The sequence below is a fragment of the Notechis scutatus genome, chromosome 9, assembly GCF_049901735.1.
Source record: "Notechis scutatus isolate UNSWTSFEM ecotype Mainland chromosome 9, rNotScu1.2, whole genome shotgun sequence".
Classification (NCBI taxonomy): Eukaryota; Metazoa; Chordata; class Lepidosauria; order Squamata; family Elapidae; genus Notechis; species Notechis scutatus.
This window is the reverse complement of record NC_142017.1, coordinates 22,387,643-22,411,649: the sequence shown is the minus strand read 5'-3', so window position 1 is coordinate 22,411,649 and position 24,007 is coordinate 22,387,643. Positions and strand designations below refer to the sequence as shown.

The 24,007-nt window shown below is 47.7% G+C and overlaps 1 protein-coding gene across 1 annotated transcript; it reads left to right on the top strand.

Annotated features, from left to right (window-relative positions):
* Window positions 1-1,784: 1,784 nt before the first annotated feature.
* On the top strand, window positions 1,785-23,275 carry GPI (glucose-6-phosphate isomerase). Its single transcript, XM_087971804.1, has 18 exons — window positions 1,785-1,926; window positions 5,614-5,704; window positions 6,539-6,607; window positions 8,902-9,021; window positions 10,662-10,745; window positions 10,832-10,978; window positions 13,740-13,811; window positions 15,951-15,995; window positions 16,219-16,272; window positions 17,593-17,653; window positions 18,711-18,754; window positions 19,065-19,217; window positions 19,526-19,655; window positions 20,227-20,303; window positions 21,303-21,431; window positions 21,908-21,983; window positions 22,082-22,148; window positions 22,808-23,275. The coding sequence occupies exons 1-18, from the start codon at window positions 1,808-1,810 to the stop codon at window positions 22,929-22,931; spliced, it is 1,662 nt and encodes a 553-aa protein (XP_087827930.1). The 5' UTR covers window positions 1,785-1,807; the 3' UTR covers window positions 22,932-23,275.
* Window positions 23,276-24,007: the final 732 nt, after the last annotated feature.

Here is a 24,007-nt window from a genome sequence, read left to right as displayed (position 1 = left end):
CCCGGAGAGGCGGGGCGAGGGGCGGGCGAGGGAGGGGTGGAGCTCCCTGTCTCGGCAAAAGCGCCCTGCGCGCAGCCTCCTCTTCGTTGTATTAGCCGCAGCAGCAGCACCGCCCCCGGAAAGGCGGGCGAGGGGCTGGGCGAGGGAGTGGGCGGAGTTCCCTGTCTCGGCAAAAGCGCCCTGCGCGCAGCCTCCTCTTCGTTGTATTAGCCGCAGCAGCAGCACCGCCCCCGGAAAGGCGGGGCGAGGGGCGGGACGAGGGAGTGGGCGGAGTTCCCTGTCTCGGCAAAAGCGCCCTGCGCGCAGCCTCCTCTTCGTTGTATTAGCCGCAACAGCAGCACCGCCCCCGGAGAGGCGGGGCGAGGGGCGGGGCGAGGGAGGGGCGGAGCTCCCTGTCTCGGCAAAAGCGCCCTGCGCGCAGCCTCCTCTTCGTTGTATTAGCCGCAGCAGCAGCACCGCCCCCGGAGAGGCGGGGCGAGGGCGGGGCGAGGGAGGGCGGAGCTCCCTGTCTCGGCAAAAGCGCCCTGCGCGCAGCCTCCTCTTCGTTGTATTAGCCGCAGCAGCAGCAACGCCCCCGGAGCGGCGAGGGGCGGGGCGAGACGGAGCTCCGCCCATTCCCTCGGCAAAAGCGCCCGCGCGCCGCCTCCTCTTCGTGTATCAGCCGCAACAGCAGCGCCACCGGAGTGGGGAAGAGGGGCGGGACGAGGGAGGGGCGGAGTTCCCTGTCTCGGCAAAAGCGCCCTGCGCGCAGCCTCCTCTTCGTTGTATTAGCCGCAGCAGCAGCACCGCCCCCGGAGAGGCGGGGCGAGGGGCGGGGCGAGGGAGGGGTGGAGCTCCTGTCTCGGCAAAAGCGCCCTGCGCGCAGCCTCCTCTTCGTTGTATTAGCCGCAGCAGCAGCACCGCCCCCGGAGAGGCGGGGCGAGGGGCGGGGCGAGGGAGGGGGCGGAGCTCCCTGTCTCGGCAAAAGCGCCCTGCGCGCAGCCTCCTCTTCGTTGTATTAGCAGCAGCAGCAGCACCGCCCCCGGAGAGGCGGGGCGAGGGGCGGGGCGAGGAGGGGCGGAGCTCCCGTCTCGGCAAAAGCGCCCTGCGCGCAGCCTCCTCTTCGTTGTATTATCCGCAGCAGCAGCACCGCCCCCGGAGAGGCGGGGCGAGGGGCGGGGCGAGGGAGGGGTGGAGCTCCCTGTCTCGGCAAAAGCGCCCTGCGCGCAGCCTCCTCTTCGTTGTATTAGCCGCAGCAGCAGCACCGCCCCCGGAGAGGCGGGGCGAGGGGCGGGGCGAGGGAGGGTGGAGCTCCCTGTCTCGGCAAAAGCGCCCTGCGCGCAGCCTCCTCTTCGTTGTATTAGCCGCAGCAGCAGCACCGTCCCCGGAGAGGCGGGGCGAGGGGCGGGGCGAGGGAGGGGCGGAGTTCCCTGTCTCGGCAAAAGCGCCCTGCGCGCAGCCTCCTCTTCGTTGTATTAGCCGCAGCAGCAGCACCGCCCCGGAGAGGCGGGGCGAGGGCGGGCGAGGGAGGGGCGGAGCTCCTGCCTCGCAAAGCGCCTGCGCGCAGCCTCCTCTTCGTTGTATTAGCCGCAGCAGCAGCACCGCCCCCGGAGAGGCGGGGCGAGGGGCGGGGCGAGGGAGGGGGCGGAGCTCCCTGTCTCGGCAAAAGCGCCCTGCGCGCAGCCTCCTCTTCGTTGTATTAGCAGCAGCAGCAGCACCGCCCCCGGAGAGGCGGGGCGAGGGGCGGGGCGAGGGAGGGGTGGAGCTCCCTGCCTCGGCCAAAAGCGCCCGCGCGCCCTTTCGCGCCCCTTCCGTTCCCCGAGGCAGCATGGCGCTCTCCGCCGATCCCTGCTTCCAGAGGCTGGCCGAATGGCAGCGGGCCCACGCCGGGCAGCTGGTGCTGCGGAAGCTCTTCGAGGCCGACCCCGAGCGCTTCCACAAGTTCAGGTAAACCGGCGCCCTCAGCCGGGAGCCTCACCCTCTTCTTCCCTCAGGCTGGCCGGCCGGCCTCAGGGAAAGGACGCTCCGCAAAGCCGGGAAGCTTCGGGGAAAGGTCGCCCGGGGATAGAGCAGGCATAGAGCGCCTTGGCGGGCTTCAGCTCCCGCTGGCTGGGGAATTCTGGGAGCTGAAGCCCGCCAAGGTTGGAGAGCCCGGGCCTAGAGGTCCGGGGCTCGGAGGGCCGACCCGCCCGCCCACGCTCTGCAGCTCCCAGGCTTTGGAAGGGCAGGCGGCGGCGGCTTGGGATGGCGGGGGCGGGCGGGGGCTTTTCCCTGAAAGGGGCCTGTTTAGGCGTGAGAAGCGACCGGGCGGGCTCTGCTTCTTGGCGGGACAGAGGCGCCGCTCGTGCCTTTCTCTAAGACTCCCCGAGAAGGGCGCCCTTTCCGCGTCTGGCTTTTTCTGCTCGGCCACTTCCTCCTGCTTGTGGAATCAGCGGTTGCTAACAGGCCGGGAGGGGAAGCTTTGCTTTCCACGCGTTCAAGGCGCAGAAACCAGGGCCTGATCTGCCCAGCCTGAAGCTGTAGTTGGAATGGCCCAGCGCCTAAACCCAGGATAAATAAAGGGTTATTTGTTGCAACTCGATTCACGTCCATCCTGACGGTCTTCGTTGCATTGCACAAATAATCCAGCCCGTTTCAAAGGATCAGGCCAAGCTAGAAACAGGGACTGTGTTTGCCTGTTTCAACTGGTGTGAAAACATGCTTGGTCCGTTGCTATGCAGAAACCTGCTGAATTCTGTCCTTGGTCTCCAAGCAGTTCCGAGCTTTGATAATGGAGACTCTCAAGATAAGCAAAATAACACCCAAACTAATATAGAATAGAATAGAATTCTTTATTGGCCAAGTGAGATTGGAGACACAAGGAATTTGTCTTAGTACAAATGCTTTTTGTATACATAAAAGATACATTCATCAAGAATCATCAGGTGCAATCAGATCAATATTTTTGCTCTCCTGTTTGGTCAAGTTGGAATGAAATTTGCAGCAGGTGACTTATCACTGCTTGAAAAAAAAAAAAACGATCTTGCATTCATCTTGAAATGTTGACCTTGTTTTTATTGAACTAATTTTGGTGGTTTTTTGGTAGGAGTTTCCCAGCAATGGTGATCTTACCTAAGTTGCAAAATGACTTTCAAAATTTTAAGAGAACCAGGAACTTCAAACTCGTTTCTGCCTGTGGAGAGATTTCTTCTGCCTTACCTATTCAGAGGGTCAGTTTGGTGTCCTGTTAAGGCACCAGGCTGCAAACCTAGAATCCTGGTTCTTTTGGCACAAAGACACCCGGATGACCTTGAAAACTGCCAGAAGAAGCAGGCAAGGGCAAACTGCTTTCAAAACCCTTGTGCCAGAAACATGACCTGAAGGGACATGCCCACAGAAAATATCCACTCATCCAGAAAATCTGGATTCTCGTGTTCTCATGTCTTGTTTGAAATATATATATATTTATGGTTTAACTGAATATTTTGCCTCCTTGAGTAAGAAGTACCGTGTCTTGGTGAGGTATAAATAAAGCATTTTCTAAAATGCCCCTTCTTTGGTCCAGTCATCAGAGTTCATTTTTGACTGATCTGATACATTTATGGAAATAGCCACAAAATAAAATTAGGAGGAAATGAGTATCCATTTTTATAAGCTCTTTAATTCATTTGATTTCCTAATGAAAGATGACTCCTTGGAAATGCATTAGAATTTTGGATACAATAAAGAACATCTTTTCCTCACTATTTTTCTTTACTTTCCTCACTTTTTTATATCTATTGCAAAGACAAGTAACTTTTCAATGTAATGAGCTACACTTTCTTCTCAAATAATTTTATTACATTTTACAAAATATATGTGTAAAAAACTAACAAGAGAAACTATGAGAGTAAAGAGAATAGGGATAGAAGTGTGAAAAAGGTATCAGAAGAAAATTCAAATATACAAAGAATACCTTCCAGCTTCTTCCAGGGATAGAAAGGATGCTTACATTTGACTCTTAATTTTTAAATTACAAAATTTCCATTTCCCTCCCAAAGGAGAATGCAAAACAGTAGTTCTTACCCCCTTTTTAAATTTTAACAATCAACAGATCTGTATGTCAAAATTTGATCTATCTCCTGCAAAAAGGCCATGAAGGGCTTCCAATTATAGATGAATTTCTTCAGTGATTTCTCTCTCACTTGGCCATTGTTGCCAGTTCTGTTGTCTTTATTAACCATTTATGGATGTTGTAGGATCTAGCTGAGCCAATAAAAGTCGTGTTTCTATTATCTTCTATGCCAGTAACAATTAAACACCATGACATCTTTCCACTAAACCCTAACAAAAAAAAAAAGTTTCCAGTCTATATTAGATTAAGTTTCAAAATTTTTCAATTGCATAGGAGTGAGCAGTTTGAAGTCCAGTTTGACCTTGGAAGGAGAATGACGAGCGTTGCAAGGACAGTAACTTTGGGGTGCTCACCTTGGTATCAAAGGCACAAGAATTTGGTTCCTGCTTGATACTCGGAACACATTTTCTTACCTTTCTTCAAGTGAAGGCAAAAGTTCTTTAGTAGTGAAGAAAGACCAGTTGCCCCTGATTTTTCAGTTTGCCTGTGGCATACATGACATACTTGTTTTGCGCTGAGCGCTTGGTTTCTTGCAGGGGGCATGGGAAAATAAGCACGAGGAGAAACCATGCGCAGATGAAGAGGAACAACCTCTGGGACACCTTTGTATTCCTCGCTGTTTTCTGTGGTTTCAGGTCCCCCTCTCTTTTGCCTGCAATAGAAAATGACGTCTCTCCTTGAACAGAGAATATGTGTAGCTCAGGGTTGAAATGAGGGGTCCTTGGTGCTCTCTGAGCTTGCTTTCTGGCAGACATTTCATTACCTGAACTAGGTAACATTAGTGCTAGTAAGGAGCGCAGTTTGCACTGATATTACCTACTTCGGGTAATGAACAATCTGCAAGAAAACAAGCAAACTCAGAGCACCAAGAACCCCACATCTCTCCTACCGTTCCAAGACAATAGATTCACTAAAGCAGGGGTCTCCAACCTTGGCAACTTTAAGCCTGGCGGACTTCTCCCAGAATTCCCCAGCCAGCAAAGCTGGCTGGGGAATTCTGGGAGTTAATCCGCCAGGCTTAAAGTTGCCAAGGTTGGAGACCCTGCACTAAAGCACATGCAAGTAGCCTTTGCTAGTAGTATTCTCCTAAGCTGACCATGAAAGCTGTTCTCTATTCAGTGTCTCAATGTTCCAGTGTTTCGTTTGCTCTGCTATAGTGTCAGAGCCTTCCTTGGCCTTTGGAAATTTGGAATGACAACTTTACTCATGTTTTCCTTCAGGGATGTTTTAGAGGTACCTCAGCTTGGGTGCCTTTATTTCTTCCTTTGGGAAGAGGAACTGTTGAGTTAACTGTTAATTCCTAGTGTTGGTTCTTCTTTCCTTATGGACTGACATAGGTGAATATTCGCTGAAAAATCTGGCTGGCTTAAAAATAATCTGTACAACAGCCAAATGTACTTGCTTACTATCATTTGTCTGCTGCTTCTTATGCTCCTATTTGGATTAGAGGATTATTAGGATTTTCCTTCGTTACATATCTTCCTTTCTTAGATAAGGCAAGGGTTTAGGTTTATGTAATGGAGTTGCTTCCTCTCTTGCAGTGTGACTCTAAATACAGAGCATGGGGACATCCTGGTGGACTATTCAAAGAATCTTGTTACAGAAGAAGTTATGAAGTTGCTGGTGGAACTGGTAATTTAATCCGCTACATCTACATTAATATTTTATAACTTTTGGTCACATTTATGTATGATCTGCGTTACATGTGCTTTCTACAATGAACCATAAGCAAACAAAAATCTTCACAAAAGCCGGCTCATCTTATAAATAATCTAACATGTTGTATCTTCAAATACAAACATTAATGAATTGGTAGAGTGTGATATTTACATATTTCTAGGCTCTGTCGTGTTGGGCTTTAGCTGGTCCTCTTTATAAAGCCCTGGATAAACCCCTGGACTCCACTCACCCACTTGCCCTGACCATAGAAGGTATTTGGGGGGGGGGGGAGTTTGATCTGACTTTCCTAAGAGATACTTTACTTTTCCCTTTCCTAGACATGTATAAGGAGTGGTTCTCTGTCAGGGAAGTTGGATTTCTGCCATGAGCAAGGGATGAATTCAGTGCCCTAGGAGTCTGTGATATGCCCAATCCTAATTTAAAGAAAAATAATGAAGCAGAAAAGGACTCGGATTAATGTACCACCCTTCTGATGACCAGCAATGGTGGTGGGTTGGACTTGGACTTGGGATAGCCAGGTTCCAGCTCACATTCCACTGTGGAAAACGCACGGGGTGACTTTGGGCCAATTTTTCAGCCTAGCCCCTCTGTCAGGGATGTTGTTATAGGAGTAAATGAGAAAGAGAATAGCTATATAGGGGTCCCTTGAGCTCCCAGAACAAAGTCAGCTCAGCTACCTAGAGATAATTGGCTATGTATGGAAAATGGATCAACTTTATCTGGTTTGTACAGGAGGATTTGGAAAGCCTATTATTTCCTACATTAAATAGCTCCTTTGACTTTCAGGCCAAATCAAGAGGTGTTGAAAAAGCTAGAGAGCAAATGTTCACTGGAGAAAAAATCAACTTCACTGAGGTATGAGCTGTTTTTATCTATAATCTGAAGGTTCTTCATGCTTGTGAAATAGTAGGCTTTAGGCTAGAAAGGTGTGTCATAATTTGATTGCTTTTATCAGTCCATCCCATCAGGGAATTTCAACTCTTTTTAAGGGTTAATAGCTGCAAGCAACTGGATTAGAACTATTTTGGGCTTGTAAGCAGTACAGAAAAATAATTTGAGAGGCCAGTCTGGCCCAGGGCTGGGTGGCTATCTGTGAAATATGATCTGCTTGGGAGGGAGGAAACTGGTGTCTAGCATCACTGGGTATTTTTATCCCAGGCTCAAGATATAAATACAAATGTGTGAAAAAGTGGAAGATAACTCTCCTCAAACTGAAGAGCATAGGGCAAATTTGGGGAGGGGGAGAGCTGGCCAAAGTAAGAAGGTGTTTGGAAATGGGCCAGATGCATCCATAGCAGCTTGCAGAGAAAATGTCCCGTCCTGGCTGCTGGCAACTGCTCTGTTCCAAGCCCCTTTCCTTCTGATCCAGAGAAGTAGCACATGTGTACAGCAGGCCCAGGGCTAATGTGGTACTTGGCTACCTAAGAGAAACTGGCAGCCTGCTGTGCCCCTACTTGGGAGGTAGGGGAGCTGGAAAGAATGCAGAAGCCTCTTGCCTCCCCTGCCTTGTTTTGCACATCCTGTGAGCTCTAAAAGCTGGGTGTGGAGACATCCCCCCCATGATATTCAGGTGGTCTATTTCCTCCTTTTTCTTCCACTCCAGTTTGGAAGGAGTGCTAGGAGGACAAGGCATCAGGTCAAGAAGCACAACCTCCCTGGGGCCAGGGGGCATTTTTTCCCCCAGATGCAGAGACCACAAATGGTCAACAGATGAAATAAGATTTATGATCTGGTTTTGGAGGCTTGAGATTAAGAGTAAATGGGTTTGTTACACACACATTACGAGGATGCTTATTTTTATTCTTATTTACTTTGTTTTTATTTGTTAAATTTCTATGCCACCCATTTCCCTTACAAACTGACTGGGCAGCTTATAAATTATATACGAAACACTTATTATAAAATCTGCCAACTGGTTTTGGCCATGTCATCTGAGCAGAATTGTTTAGTTTTGATAGTCAGAAGCCCTGAAAAAAGATGCACATGAAATGTCTTGCACACTTGTTACGAAACACTTTGCTTCTGCAAAGCCAAATGACCTGGTGCTCTTTGGGTAGCTTAAAATACATCTTAGAGAAATTACATGAGCAAAGCAAGTTCCTCAGTTGTGGCAGAGAAATCCACTGAAGTTCCTCTTCTGTAACTTAGCTTAGGTCCGTTACTTGGTTGTGTAATAGTTGCACAAAAGTAAAGCCAACGTTTAAATAGTTTCTGAAGAATCTCCAATAACATGGGCTTCCAGTGGGGAGCCTCCGGATTTGTGGCCCAGAATGTGCAGATGATGGGATATGCTAGCCATTGTGTTCAGATAATTGATGGCTTGCTGGTGAAAATAAAAATTGCTGGCTGATTGCTAAGGACTTACAGGTCTTAGGCTATGCGTTAAGATGAGAGAATTATGTTAGCAGAATCTTAGTAAAATGCTTTTTCCTAAGTTTTCTAAAATCTCCTATTAAGACTCTATAGAGAGAAGGTATCAACCTTCATGCAGCCATATTTCCCCAAGCTAGTAGGGGCTGCAAGTATCTGATTGTTTGGAGAAAATCTAGCCAAGTCTAGCAGTTGGCATTCCCTCCTGGCCTTTTGGCTGCCACCATTTCCAGACACTGACACAACACCAATCCCTTGGGCTTCCTCGGTGGCGGCAATGATCCTGTGCAGCCTGTCTGTGGTTGCTTCCTCAGCGCTTGGTCTCCCAGAAAGCCATGACAGGCTTTGCTCTGGGCAATTTTTAGCTACATTACATTTGCATTTTTAATTGATTGTTTATTGTATATGTTGTGAACTGCTGAAAATCAAGTAATTGGGGCAGTATAAAATATTGTAAATCAACCAAGTGTCCTGCCTGCCCTTAGAGAAAACAGGCAGGCAGCCCTTTCTGGGGAGGTCACAGGTCAAGACTCAAGAGATGCTGGAGGAGGAACCAGGCTGAGGAGGAGGCCCCCAGTCTTTCCTGGGGGGGTTGTGGGAATGGTGAGGTGAGAGGAAGAGGGGATTAGTCTTTGCTTACGTTGGTTTTCAGAGCAACCGCTACTCTGTGTGAATGCCCAGCAGAGGGGCATTTGTGCTGGGGGTCTCTCTCGGGTAGTTCTGGGAGTGGGGATGAACTGAACTTCCTTTCACTCTCCTCTCCTCGCTCCCTGGTGCAGAACCGAGCTGTGCTCCACATTGCTCTCCGGAATCGCTCCAATACTCCAATCCTCGTTGAAGGCAAAGATGTTGTTCCGGAAGTAAACCAAGTATTGGAGAAGATGAAGAATTTCTGTCAGGTATAAAGCATTTCCTGTCATTAACCGAGGACGATCTCTATGAGGTACACTGGTAGTATACCGCTATAACATATACCTGTATTCCATATACAGGCCCTCCTTGACTTATGGGCACAATTGGGACTGGAATTTCGTTCCCTAGGTAAAATGGTTAAGTGAGGTGTCATGTGGCCACTTTGCTTAATAACCACAATCCCAGCCGCTGGTTAAGCAGACGGAGTCCAGGTAAGGCCTTGGAGGCTCTGGTGGGTGCTGCAATGTGGCCTGAGCACAAGAAGGCCAGGGAAAGAGGCTGCAGCTGCCTCCACTTGGCTCAGCAGTGCAGCAAAAAGGCACCACACAACCAGAAAGCTCCAGTGGCTGCCCCTCCCCCCAGAAGCCCTGCCCAGATGCCCACTCTGCCCTGCACTCAACTGTCACTGTTCACTTGGTCCTGACAGGCCTTGCCCACCACGGCCTTCTGAGCCAACTGCTGGCCAGGCCAGGCCGTCTCCACAAGGCCACTCACCCCGTTCTCTAAGAGCCCATGGCCACCTTGCGAGCCTTTGGAAGGCTTCCGAATCTTTTGAGAAGGCTACCCAGGATTTGAAAAAGCCGTACGCAGCTTCTGGACGGCTTGGACAGCCAGCAGCTGCCTGGCAAAGGGCCAAGCAAGGCATGCTTCGTCAGCAGCGGGAGCAAGAAGATGGAGGGGTCAGTTAGGACAGCATAGGAGGTCATGGAGCACAGGGGGCCAAAGCAGCATAGATGAGGGGAATTGAAGAGCCCCCGTGGTCATAAGTGGGCAGGCTGCCAGCCCTGAATTGTGATTACGTGGGTGGGTGTGCCGCAACAGCTGTCGCTTTGGACGCAGATCATTAGTCCCTTTGTTCAGCATCATTGTCACAAGTCCCCAAACAGATAGTCGTTGGGTATTACTGTAACTCTCATTAAACTGCAGGTTTGTGAGTTTGATGGGAGATGGTAAAAATCTTGCTGTGAATATAGTTGAATACAGTTATCCAAAATGTGGTGTGGTGGATCTACAGTTTGGGTATAAAGAGCAAGGTACCCTTGTTCATTGTGGAATTATAGCAAAATACGTTGGCGAAAGCCAGAGTTTGGGCTGGGGAAAGGAGCATTGAGTTGTGAAGGGAAAGAAAGGCCCATGGGAAAATGTCTAGCATAAAAAAGCAGAATAAGAAAACAGGCGAAATCACACATTGAAGCTTTGGAGTGAGAACAGTGGAACAGAGGTTGCCTTCGGACGTTGTAGGAGCTTCTTCATCACTTGAGACTTGCAAGAAGAGACGGGCCTGCCACCTGTCAGAAATGGGGTAGGGTCTCCTTAGGTGGGGGGTTGGACTAGATCAGGGGTCTCCAACCGTAGCAACTTTAAGCCTGGCTAGATGACCTACAAGGTCCCTTCCAACTCTGTTAATCTAATCAAACTGGTGTAAAATTAGGACCACGGAATTGTAAAAACTACCTTGCAGGTTGAGTCAAATGAAGAGCTTGGACTTCCCCCGTATCTGAATATTAAGGCACTCATCCAAAAGGCCCGGCGTTTTTTAAAAGCAAAGTTTAAGACCCGATGGCCCCCTCTGCGCCCGAGAGGCAAGCCATACTTTCTGAACGGGCTATCATCTTCTTTCTTACAGAAAGTCCGTAGCGGTGACTGGAAGGGCTACACGGGGAAAGCCATCACGGACGTGGTCAACATTGGCATTGGTGGGTCCGACTTGGTGAGTGAGTCTCTGCAGCGCCTGCCTGTCCAAGACTGGCGAGTTCCAGGGTGTCGCAATGCTCAAGGCTTGTCTCCTTCACCCAGGGGCCCCTCATGGTGACCGAAGCGCTGAAGCCTTATTCCAAGGGAGGCCCTCGTGTCTGGTTTGTGTCCAACATCGATGGCACTCACATGGCCAAAACTCTGGCGGCGCTGAATCCTGAGACAGCGCTCTTCATCATCGCCTCCAAGGTAGGTCCTGCTCTGGGGACGGGGACTTCGCCCCCCCCCTTCTTTCCGCATTTCTTGGCAACCTGGGAGGTGAGCCTTTTGCTTCAACAGCTCAGGGTCATTAATGTGGTGAAAAAGATTCAAAGTGTCGGTGAGCCCTAAGCATTCATGTTTTCATCCATACGAAGACTAAGGCGGGATTAGCAACTGGCTTGCTTCCTGTTTTATTCTCCAGGGTGGCCAGCTCAGTCAGTGAGGGAGCTGTCATTAAAAGGACATCTTTTGGGGTCTGGTCTGGGACCATCCATCCAGGGCCAGTCCCTCTGTTGAGGGTTATGAGGATGAGGCACCATGTTTATCTTTGCTTCTCTTTTGGTTCAGGTGATAGAGAGCAAAACTGGATACAGGCACTCCAATGTTTTGTGAAGTGTGATGGATGCAAAATGTAATTTGTGTACTGCTACATTCCTACAAGAAGGGAAAGCCCTTCTTGTAAATAATTAGGTTTTGGGGGCTGATATATGAAGAAAACTTCATTTGTGTTAATTTGGGTTCAATAACAATAGCACTTATCACTCTACAGTGCTTTCCAGCACTCCCTGAGGGGTTTACAGGATCAGCCTATTGCCCCCAACAATCTGAGATCTCATTTTCCCAACCTTGGAAGGATAGAAAGCTGATTCAACCTTGAGCCGGTCAGGATCGAACTCCTGGCAGTGGGCAGAATCCGTCTGCAATACTGCATTCTAACCACTGCACCACCATGGCTCCTTGGCTTAAAATATTTGGCCTATGGAGCCATGGGCCAGATACATTTTCATTGGGAAAACTGTCTTGCCATTGTTAAAAAACTAGATCGATATGTAAAGGTATGAGTGGCATTATTAAAGTTTGCTTTTTAAAAAAATGAAACTATTGAGAGAGGAGGTGATGTTGGTCCTCAAGATTACATATGAATGGTTGGATAAGCAGATCCAGTGGAGAAGATTGGTTCCTAATGAGCTGCATAATTATGTCAAAGTACAGTCATTTCTTATTTACTGGCTACTTCATTTGGTGACCATTCACAAGTTCAACAGTAATTTTTTAAAAAATCTGATAAGTGCATTGTATTTACAACCAATTTTCTGCATGAAACAACATGGCAGAGTGAGTAACAGAGAAGAAAACTTGATCTTAAGAAATTGCAGTTGCTAAACAAGGAGAGGATGTGGGCCATCAGATTGGCTAATGAGCAAGTCAGGTTGCATAAACAACAGCCAAGTTGCATGCTTAAATATAGCACAGAGCGGAGAAAAGGCAATCACCAATAATTCAAAGTTTTAAAATCAGCTGTTAGAGAAAGAGAGCACACATTTCTCCACGAATATGTCTTGGGGCTCTGGTGGCTTTTACCCCAATTGCATGAAGTGTTCCAAATGGATTGTCTCCTTCTCTGAGTAATAAGCAAGTATGTTTGCAATTAATACAGTTAAAGTGTTGAATTCAGTCAAAAGAACTAAAAATGTGCAAAATGTTGTTTAACCAGGTTGAAGCAGAATCGCTAAAGATTTGGAGTGCCATTGATTTGTAGTGGTTTGAAGTTCTATTGTTTTTGTCATTTCTGTGACAGACACAACCTAAGTGAAATACCAAAAATGCAACCATCTTGTCAATTAGTGCTATGGTTTATGCAGAGCCCAGAATTTAGCTTTTGTTTTCTGTAGAATCTGGGTGTGATGACCCAGGGTGGGATACAAAAACAACAAAGTCACACAAACAGGTGGAAGTCCCTTTAATTCCTTCAACTTGGCTTCAAAGGTCCAATTATCATTCACTGGAGAAAAAACTCCCCCACAAACAGTTGCGAAAAGGAAGAAATTCCATTCAAACTCAAAATACATATAAATTATAAATAGAAAAAAACAACACAAACCACATTGAAGCAATTAAGGAGACAAGGCAGGATAAGGGCTTGAAGACGTCCACAGATATTGAAATACACACCCTGGGAAGGACGCCAGAACTCAGATAAGAACAGACAGACCAGAAATATTTTCACGCTTTGCTTCCAGCACTGGGCCATGCGCAGTCCGTCCTTTTAAGCAGTCCTCCCAGCTGCAGTCCAGGAAGGGGATCAAGGCCCCTTCCTCCCCCGTAGACCACGCCATTCATGTTTCTCTCTGATTCACTCCTCCCTGCGTGCCCTAGGATGAAGAGGGGATGGGCCTGGGTCTTCCTCTGAATGCCCACCCGGCCTCTGCCCTTCCCCAGTTTCCTCCATAACCTCCCACTCCCTGTCGGTTGTTCTTCCTCGCCCTCGGAGTCCCAACTGGAACATGACTGGGTTATCATCCTTATAGGCCTCGGTAATGAAGTGCTTAAAAAGAAACTTACTTGGCCTGTTCACAAAGATACATCCCCTGTCAGCGCTGACCTGATTAAAAACTAAGCAGTTCTCCATTTTCCCTCTGCAGCCAGTCAGGATACCAAGATTTTAAACATTGATCTCTGCAGCTGCTGCACAGCTGGTTTTGTCACAAGAAGCCTGAGGGGCCATTTGAAGGAACCTTCTCCCTGGCTTTGCTGCACCAGGCACTGAGTCAGTAGATCAGGGGTCTCCAGCCCTGGCAACTTTTAAGACTGGCGGACTTCAACTCCCAGAATTCCTCAGCCAGCAAAGCTGGCTGGGGAATTCTGGGAGTTGAAGTCCGCCAGGCTTAAAGGGGCCAAGGTTGGAGACCCCTGCACTAGTTGACCTGACCAGGTACTTCACTCTTCACTCTTCTCTCTTGGTTCCTAGACTTTTACCACTCAAGAAACCATCACAAATGCTGAAACTGCCAAAGAATGGTTCCTTCAAGCTGCTAAAGATGTAAGTAAAGGTTTATTTTATTTTATTGCTTTATTTTATAATTTACGTGCTACCCATCTAGCTATCTAAAGTGAATCTGGGCAGCTTTGTTTCCCCCCCCCCCCCCCCCAATATATCCCACCTCAGTCCTCTGGATGGGTAACAGATAAAATATATACATGAGAAAAATGACACAACAAAACAAGGCGCCAAGGACAGCTAAGAGCCAAACGATGGCGTTAACTTTCTTCCAAATGCTGGGAGGATTAGAGCTGTCTGTCCTTCCAGAGAGGGGGGGTGTATGCCCCCCTCAGAAGATGGTTGGCTGCTCTGCAGCCTGTGAGAGGTTGGGATCTGCACTGACTGTTTCTGGATATTCTGGAAGCATCCCATAACTTGCCTCGCTTTGTCTTTGAATGGGTTAAAGATAGGGGTTCCCAACCTGGGGTGCGAGATGATATTCCAGGGGGTGCGAGAAGAGTCCAGGTAATTTTATTTTTATATTAATTAACTAATTAATTAATTATGCAATGGATTAACTTTGTTTTCATTTTAGAGTTAAGTATCGTTATTTAGTGGCCGTCACATACATAGCTGAAAAGATTCAATCCTACCATATATTTAACGCGTTCAGTAGTTCCTAAGTCTAAATTTCAGGGGGTGCGAGGTTCGAGTGAAATTTCTTTAGGGGTGCGTGGCGAAAAAAAGGTTGGGAACAAGATAGGACCTACCAGTGCACAACTTTTGCCTGGTGCCATGCGAACAGTTTTTACTTTAAAAGGGGTGTGGGTATGTAGAGGGCTTTATTTTTTAATCTTTGGAGAAGTCTAGAGGCACAATTTTTGAATTTTTCAAGGGTTTCTCTTTGTTGGTGCTTTGACGTCCTATCCGAATGTCTCTACATTCAAAGTCAGATCAACCTGCCCCTCCCGCTTTGCTTCTCAAGCCCCCGTTCCTGATTTAACTTTGAGTGCAGGTGCAGAAGGGGGAGGGGCATCCATTTCCTCCCTTGCCCACCTTTAACTGTGGTTGCTAAAGGTGTATCTGAACCATGGACTGCCGGCTCTGCTTGAGGATGGAACCCCCCTTCGTCCCAGTGGGATTAAACTTGGCAAAGAAGAAGGGAATTTTGCTTAGGGGGCTTCTGCCTACCCAGTTTCACCCAAGCTCTTCTGATAAATGCCTTGAAGCATTTTTTGAAATAAATTTTATTAATTTATACTTCTTAGTGCTTAACAAACAAGTTGTCTGGGAATTTAAATTGCTTAACAATACAGATTCCCTTCTTACTCTCCACCCCTTTTCCCCAACCATTGGTACAATAAGTTTTGATAACATTCTGTGTCTTCTTTCTATTTGATTTTCAATGTAAGTTTATCCATTTCGCACCATCTCCTTAGTTATCTCTTCGTCTTGCAGTATTTCTTCATTTTTTCCAATGTTGTGCGAAAATAATTCTCACTGCTGTTAAGACATGTAATACTAAATAAACACTTTTCTTATCCAAAATCTACATGTTTCCCTATTATCTTTCCTATCCATCGGTGTGTTTTTGCCCAGCATTTTTTAACTTTACCTCGGGTCCACCACATACGATAACATGCGCCCGTTTTCAAACGCCTTGCAGCATTGAGGGGGCCTGTTACTCTGCAAGAGAACATGAGACCGTTTGGGCGACTGGGATATGCTTTTTCTTGGCCTGTGCCCAGAGGGAGATGGGCTATGAATAGGCTTCCTCAAGTTGTTCCTTCTATCCTCCACTACCCTGATCCTATCGGGCTCTTTGGCAGTGCTGGTTGGCTGAGAGAATCTTGAGCAAAAGACTGTTTTTTAAGCGCAGAGAATCCAGTGAGGGCCCATGAAGGAGAGTTCCTGGGATGGGACGAGAGCCTAGAGTGGCCCAAGAGGGATCCTGAAGCGATGCTGTCCCGCTGAAGGAAGCACCTTCCAGATTGCGCTCAGAACAGGAGCAGGATTGGGGTGTCCCCGATGTTCCCCAAGGACAGGCTAAAGACACACACACACACTTTACAGCAATGAGTTGGCAGCCTTCTGGGTGGCCAAAACAATGGACCTTTTTTAAAAAAAAAAATTCGCATAAAATTTAATGTTTAAAAACTTGTCATGTTGCTCTAATGGGCCTGTTTTGTTTATTTAAAGCCTTCTGCGGTGGCCAAACACTTTGCTGCCCTCTCTACCAATGGGGTGAGTATACATTAGGTTTTTAAAATCTCTAGTTTCAAGGCAGCGTTTCATTCACAAGACAATCCTAGATCAAATTAAAGTGGGAGGCTTGACTGAAAAGGCCCCAATATTGCTGGGAGCCTCGACCTGCGAATGCCTCTCCTGGGGGAGGGGAGATGATGAGAAATATGCAGCCTTACAAACCTCCACATGCGCTTCCTCTTTCCTCTCTTGCTTATTTCAGCCTAAAGTCAAAGACTTCGGAATTGACACTGCAAACATGTTTGAGTTCTGGGATGTAAGTAAAAGCTGTGTAGGATCACCTTTGTTACCTGGACCGTGTTTCCCTCTCACCCCCAGCACCCTTTTGCAGAGTATGTTTTGCCCCCTCTAAAGGCGTGCAGTGGCACCCTGGTATTAAACACAGGTCCTGAAATACCAGGGTTCGGTTGAAATACTGGTGTCAGAAAACTTCTCTTACCACCTGACAGACCTTTTCAAATCAATTTGAAACACAAATCAGTCCCCCCACCCCCCAACTGGATCCCACCATCATCTGGCAGCACCGCTCAAAGAACTCAGATTTTTCAAAGTCTCAGATTTTTGCCAGCCTCCCCTCCTGGGCTGTGGCCTCCGTTGCAGGAGCAGCAATGGGTGAGGGGCAGGTGGGATTTGCAGTGGCAGCAGCGGTGCCAGGGCAGGGCGGCCGCAGTTGTAGAAGCACGGGGCCTCCTCCTGCTCCTCAGCTGTCCTGCCAGGGGCTCCTCCGTGGCCGGCCAGGGGGTTCTTGCCCCCGTTTTGGCTTAAACAGCTGCCAGGTAAAAAGAGCCTTAATGGCTTTCAGGCCAATCCAAAGATGCTATTATAAGCCATGACCTTTGCCTGTGAAAGCTTGTCACTCGGGCCACTAAAGGTCACCTTTTGTGGGAGACCTCTCAGCCCTGAATTTCCCAAGGGATTGGAGCAACATGGCTCTGGCAATAAAGTTTGGGAAGGCCGGCGGTGAGTGGCAGAAGCACAATCTTAATTCTAGGGCTCCCCATTTTAAGTCTTGACTGGCTCAGGTGCAAAGCCCTAGGAAGGTTGCTCTGAGTAACCTGCCTTTTGGAGGAAGGCAGGAAGTATTGGTCCGTTGCAATATTCATTTTCCTGCTTCTTAATCTTAGTAACACATCAAGTATCCCACCTGACTTTATTCTCTCGCGTATAGAACGTGGCTGGGCTTGAGCGCTCAACATGCCCCCCCTTCCATCCCTCTCCCCCTTGTCACGGGGGATTCAGAAGCAGGGAGTGGAACTGGGTGCTGTGGCTGATCAGTGGTCGAGGGAAGTCCTGCCAAAGCCCAACAGCGAAGCCCCTGCCCTTCCCCGTCTGGCCATTCGTCATTTGGACGAGCCCTTGGCAGAATTATCCCTCACGGGGCGGAGGGCGGAGCTGGGTCTCCTTGCGTGGCAGCAGCAGCAGCAGCAGGAAGTGTGGCCCCAGGATGCTTCTCCGTGCCTGATGAGAAGGGCTCTTCCAGACTCTGTCCACCCCCCCCCCCCCAAGCTTCCATGTTCATTCCTATGCCGTAGATAAACGTAACGTCTGTTTCTCGTTCCACCTTTTCCCTTTGCAGTGGGTTGGTGGACGCTACTCGCTGTGGTCGGCCATTGGCCTCTCCATTGCCCTGCATATTGGTATGTATCTGCCTCCCTGTGAACTGCATGGTCCATGGAGGATAATTAAAGTTAGTTTAGCTTAATAGCCGATTGGATCTTTCTTAAAACAGCATCTCTTGAGGAAAGAAATACTTTGAAAACATCTTAGAAGGTTGTAGTATTCTGTTAATCTTTTGGGCTTCTGTGCTTAACTGAATAGTTTATTTGGCCAAGTGTGATAAGAAACACAAGGAATTTGTCGGCTGTATAGAAGCTCTCAATGCACATGCGAAGCAGCATAATAAGAAGGAGGGGGAGGAGGAGGAAAAGGAACGGTACCAATAGCCGTAGGAGTCCTTGGAGCAACACCCCAATAGCTGCCTAGATACATGGAGATTTTGAATTTATTACACCTGGATATTCTGAGTGCAAAAAACCACCTGCCTTGGAATGCCTATATCAGATGCTCCCTTAAGAGCTCTTAGGTGCTTGGATAAGACTTGGACTGTTAAATTTTTACCAGTCCCAGACTTTGAATCCAATTGAAGATTAACCATAATAGTAATAGTCCCCCAATGAGACAATACCTTGAGGTTCATAAATTGGAAGCTTTGCCAGAAGTTTGGATTCGAGTGCAGCAAAAATTACTGGGAACACCAAATTTATAAAGTTCTTGAAAATGAGCAAGTCAAGATCCTGTGGGACTTTTGGATCGAAACAGACAGACATCTGGCCCACAACTTGCTTGTGAAACAGAAAAATCTGGTTCTTTGATATTGCAATAAGAGGTGAGGCACCAATTGAGGAGAAATAGCTAGAAAAAAATAACAAAATATGGTAATTTGCACATTCCAGAGATTCAAACCTGCTGTGATTCCCATACAAGGTTCCTGCCTGGTTGGGCAGATGCTCTGGGGGGAGTCGGCCAAGCGTCTTATCGGGCAGAGGGGGGGTCTTTTAGCCACATGTCTATTTACTCCCAAACCCTGAGAGCTGTTTGGGCAGCAGCAGCAGCAGCACATAGGATTAGGCCTTGGACTTTAAAGCCTGCATTCTTGAAATAATACATTAATAATAATACAACCATTTTATTTAGGTTTTGACAATTTCGAGAAGCTGCTTGCTGGAGCCCATTGGATGGTAAGTCCCTGACTCTTCTCAGCAGCTGACCTGGGTTGGGGGAAATGGGGGACGGCGGCTCTTGAGTTACCTACCCAAAGTGGAGTAGCCAATTGCTGCCCATGGTGCCCTGCCCTTGGAGGACAAGATTCTGAGCTAGGTTGGAATTTCCTCTCGTGAAAATAGCCTTCGCTTTCAAAAGCCAAAATAAAATGTTCTTCCTAGCAATTGATCTGAACTGGGAAGCCCTCGAGTCTTGTGCTGGGCCTTCTAGGGGCCTCCCAGCCTGCCCTATTAATCCAGTTTTGTTTTTATGCTACACGCCTAAAAGGACAATCACTTCCGCTCGGCTCCCCTGGAGAAGAACGTCCCCGTGCTGCTGGCGATGTTGGGGGTCTGGTACATCAACTGTTACGGCACAGAAACCCACGCGCTGCTGCCCTATGACCAGTACATGCACCGCTTTGCTGCTTACTTTCAGCAGGTGAGGCGGCTCTTTGGTGTTGTCTAGGGGAAGGGGTTCTCACGTGGGTGTGTGTGTGTGTGTGTGTGTGTTTGAGAGCCATGCTTCTTTGAGGGCGGTCCTGAGCTACCTTGGGTGGGGGGCAGTGGCAGTCTCATCTGCTGCATGCACTGATGGGGGTGCATGTGTTGCCAAGCAATACCTGACACTCCCTTACATGCTTCCAGTGGCCTTGCACCATCCCTGGCCAGAATTGGGCCTTCTCCGAGCTTTCCTGTCCTCTCCCAGGGCCTAAGCGCGTCTGATGGTCTTCTGCTGTTCTTGATTAGGGGGATATGGAGTCCAATGGGAAGTACATCACAAGGAAGGGCACCCGTGTGAACTATAATACTGGACCAATCGTGTGGGGCGAACCCGGAACCAATGGACAGCATGCCTTCTATCAGCTGATTCATCAAGGTATAGAGAAGGGGGTGGGGTTTTTTAGCCATCTTAGCCAATCAAAGAAGGTTGGACGCCAGTCCGTCTGGAGCTGCTATAGAAAAGCTACCCACTTTGATGTGAGTTCTTCAGGGTCAGATGTCTGTACCTTTGATCAAGTTAGTTTGTGGGAGCGTTGGGTGAATATAGGTTCATGTTTAAGAGAGAAAGACTTCAGGTTTAACTGCACAGAACTTGTCCACAAAGTTCTTGAATGCCAATCTAGTTGTGCAGCAACCTACAACCTTGGCAACTTTAAGACTTGTGGACTTCAACTCCCAGCTGGCTGAGGAATTCTGGGAGTTGAAGACCACAAGTCTTAAAAGTTGCCAAGGTTGGAGACCCCTGTAGTTGTGTGATGTTCTCTGTACAGCAGTCATGGTGGGATCAGACTCTGGTCCTCCAGATCTTGTTGGGATCCAGCTGGCCTCACCAGCAGACAGGATGACCTTGACCAGAGATGGGATAAGATGACCTGGAAACCCCGCCCCCCACCAGCAGTAGTTCCATATCCCTGCCATTATAAAATGACTTTTCCCTCTTTTTGCAGGTACTCGCATGATCCCTTGTGACTTTCTGATTCCAGCCCAGACCCAGCATCCAATCAGAAATGGCCTGCACCACAAGGTAAGCCCACTTTCCCTTTCCCTTAACTTCCTAGCCTTCTTGTCCTAATCTTTGTCCAGTGTCCATCTTGCTTTATACGAGCAACCTTCTGCCCCAGATAATTTCAAAGGGACAATTGAGTCTGTTTCTTTTATACAGGGATAACTTCCCCCACTCTCAAAATATTATGTTGACCCTGTGTTTTCTTCTGTTGTTTTGAGAAATTATAATATGTAATGTTGCTGCCATTCTAAGATGTACATTCTACGGTCACAGGAATCTAGTGCAGTAATTTCTCTATTTTAGTCATGATTATTTCCCCAGGAAATGATGCAAAAGTTGAGAAAGGGAACGGGTGACTTATTTGTGGACCCATTTCAAGTTGCAGACTTTGAAAAGAGTCTGGCTGCTGGGAAGACAAAACACAAGGCAGGATGTGGATTTTCCATGGAATAATAAAGACCGCGTTGTGACCCAACAGAGTTCATGAAGTCACCTCAACTTGGATCAGGTCCCCCTCCATCTCTTCTGGCATTCTAGAATTTTAGCCAGAGAAAGAGGTTTCTTTAACTAGCAAAGCTGAGAAACTCAAGCCATGTGAAAACGTGGCTTTGCCCCTGGAGAAGAATTTTCCTCAGTCACACCCAAAAGTGGGGTATAACAAAAGAAAAGACGTCTCTCTATCCTTCTGTCGTGTTTAAATATCTCCATCTTTTCTAGTGAGTCTATTTCTCCTGTTTTTTCAGGGAAAAGTATAAGACAGCTCAGTGTAGGAAGTTGCACGTAAATTCGATGCTTTCCTAATTTCCTTAGGCTGGGCATGGTCAGGGTAGATTTAGGCCTTTTGGCATTTGCCTTGTCATCCTGGAATGCCTGCCGGGCATCTTTTCCCCTCCATGGTGTTTGGGTGGTGATCCTGCAGACCTAGTAGCTGCAGAAGAGGAGTTGTTCATCCCAGCCAGCTGCTCGGTAGTGCAGGTGCCCAACTTGCCATTCTAACCTCTGCCTTTTTCCTGCTAGATTCTTCTGGCCAACTTTCTCGCTCAAACAGAGGCATTAATGAAAGGGAAGACGACAGAGGAGGCCCGCAAGGAGTTACAGGCGGCTGGACTGAGTGGAGAGACTCTGGAGAAGCTGCTTCCACACAAGGTACTTCGAGTCCAGGATTCCTCCAGATCTCAGGGGGAATCCACTTACCATCCCTTCCTTTCCGCTCACTGATTTGATCAAAGAACGATGGATGGGATGGTCTCAAAGGGGGAGGGATTGAGACTGGTGCCCTAGATCCCCTAGGTTGATTTAGCTCCTGCTGTTAATTAGGAGCTTTCAGTCTGTTCAGAGGATGAGCCCTTTAATCCAGGTGGAGCCTGAGATTTGCAAGCTGTGTCACGCTGGAGCTTGTTTTAGAGAGGGACACGAGGAATTGTGGGTATCTGCTCCGAAGAGGTTGCAGCTACGAGCTGCTCATAACATTGGGGATGAAGCTAATCCTAAACTTTCTTGACTTCAGGATATGAAAAATTGGCAGTTTCTGGTGTTTTGGGAATGGAACAGGGAACTCTGTATATGTTTTATCACTAGCAGATGTGTCTGAAAATTGAAACGTAATCTCTCTTTCTTGAAAGGTCTTTGAAGGAAACCGCCCAACCAATTCCATTGTCTTTACTAAACTTACTCCATTCATTCTTGGAGCCTTAATTGGTAAGTTTTTCCTCTTCCATATTTTTGTTTCTTGACTTAAATATATTGTCTCAAAAGACATTATTAATACTGCTCTCATTGAAAATCTTTTTTTTCAGCAATGTATGAACACAAGATCTTTGTTCAAGGAATTGTGTGGGATATTAATAGCTATGACCAGTGGGGGTAAGTGTGTCCTACCATATACGAATTCCTAATGGTGTTTGTTTCCACTCACTAAGAGTTGCTTTCCTGGGAGTTAAAATCTCCTTACTTAGTCAATTCAATTTGTTTGTCTGCCTATCTCAAGTGATTCTGGACAATGAGCAGTTATAAAATCAATTAATGCACTGCGTTCCGTACAAGGCAAAATGAATTTAAGCTGCCTTGTTTGGAGAAAAAGAATTTAATCGGGGCCCATTTCACAGGGCCTTTTTACTTACTGCAAACACACGTCATGGCCACAAAACCTGTTTTGGGTACATTTTCTCTCAGTTTAGCATATTGAATGACCCAGTCAATTGGATTGGATTCAAATCTTTCCTCAACATTTCAGAAGTTAGTTGGGTAACTTTTTACCATTTAACGTTTGCGTAGTCATGGACTTGGTTTTTGTGCTGTAGACATTTGTGACAGTGTGCTAAGCCATAAATTGTGGTTTGATTCCCACAACAAACATGTTTCAGTGTGGTTTTGACATCAGGCAGTGTTTCAGCCCAGTTGTGCTCTCCAGCTATATTACAAGAGGATTTTGAAACAATTGGGGATGGTGAGAATAGGAATGTGGTGCCTGTTTTAAAGCTTTCACTCTGGAGCCTGAATTTCCCCTCTCTTCCTTTCTTAAGTGTGGAGCTTGGAAAACAACTGGCCAAGAAAATTGAGCCTGAACTGGCATCTGATGCACCAGTCACCTCCCATGATGCCTCCACTAACGGGTTGATCGCCTTCATCAAGAAGAACCGAGCCTGACCGCAACAGGCTGCCTGGCAGATGCCCAGATCACTGTTGTAGCTGCTGCTTTGTTAGCCACTTCCCAGGCCAGGCTTGTCAACAGTTCTGGCCTCATTGTTCCTAATGGTTAGCTTTGTTGTGTCGGAAGCCGTGTTCACAAAGGAATCCTGGGGAAAAACCTGACCTAATGACTGTTTCATGGCAACTGTGATGTGTAGAGCGCCGCATCCCTCCTGTGTCCGTCCCCGTGCCTAGTCCTGCTGTGGACGGGAGCAGCCTGTAGGTGGTGATTAAACCTTTGCCATGTTGTCTTGTGAAGACCCAGCCTTACCTGCACAGAAATAAACCAGAATTAATCATCACATTTCTCTATCCTTCCTTATTTGGACTGTAAATTCTCTTGGTCTGTGTACAGAGGGACTCGAGCATCCTGAGGCCCTGGACAGTTAGATTTTTCATCCTCAGTAAAAAGGCTTCAAACTACCTCCAGACTTCCAGTCCAGAGATCCACGGTGGTCTCCCTATTTGAGCACTTCTGATTCTCTTTGATGAGTTTCTCCTGTTAAGTCCATTTTGACATCAGAAGTCATCACGAGGGGAAAAAATGCTGTCAATTGAGGTTTGTAACACAAATCCACAAATATTCAGAGGTTTCCTGGAAAGGAGGGGGCATCTTGAAGGATTGCAGACCCCCCTGAGCCCCTCCCCCCTTTGTTCTCTCTTCTCTGGTTCTGCCCTTTAAGGAAAGATTGAGAATGTCTAATTGGTCCGCAGACCAGGTTGGGGGCATCAAATTCCATCTCTCTTAATTTCCAGAGAGCCATTTTGTCAAAAAAGAATGATTAAAACGAGTTGGAAGTCCATAAGTCTTAAAGTTGGCAAGTTGGAAGACCTCTGTTTAGTCTATGAAATACACCTCACACACCTTTTGCTAAGATCACCAGAGGAGGGGGGCCCAGAGGGATGGAGATCCGGAGTAGGGAAATTAGCTACATCTGAGATGGGGTGGATAGCAGAAGGCCATGATCTCTTCTCAAACTTACAGGAGAACACATTCAGGTGGCCTGCCAGTTATTTCTCTGCAAGAAGGGAGT

Excerpts from the sequence above, each read along its gene's own strand:
- GPI (XM_087971804.1), top strand. The coding sequence starts at position 1,808 with ATGGCGCTCTCCGCCGATCCCTGCTTCCAGAGGCTGGCCGAATGGCAG. Across the intron at positions 10,979-13,739 it reads TCTTCATCATCGCCTCCAAG|ACTTTTACCACTCAAGAAAC; the intron begins GTAGGTCCTGCT and ends CTTGGTTCCTAG. Across the intron at positions 22,149-22,807 it reads AATAGCTATGACCAGTGGGG|TGTGGAGCTTGGAAAACAAC; the intron begins GTAAGTGTGTCC and ends TCCTTTCTTAAG.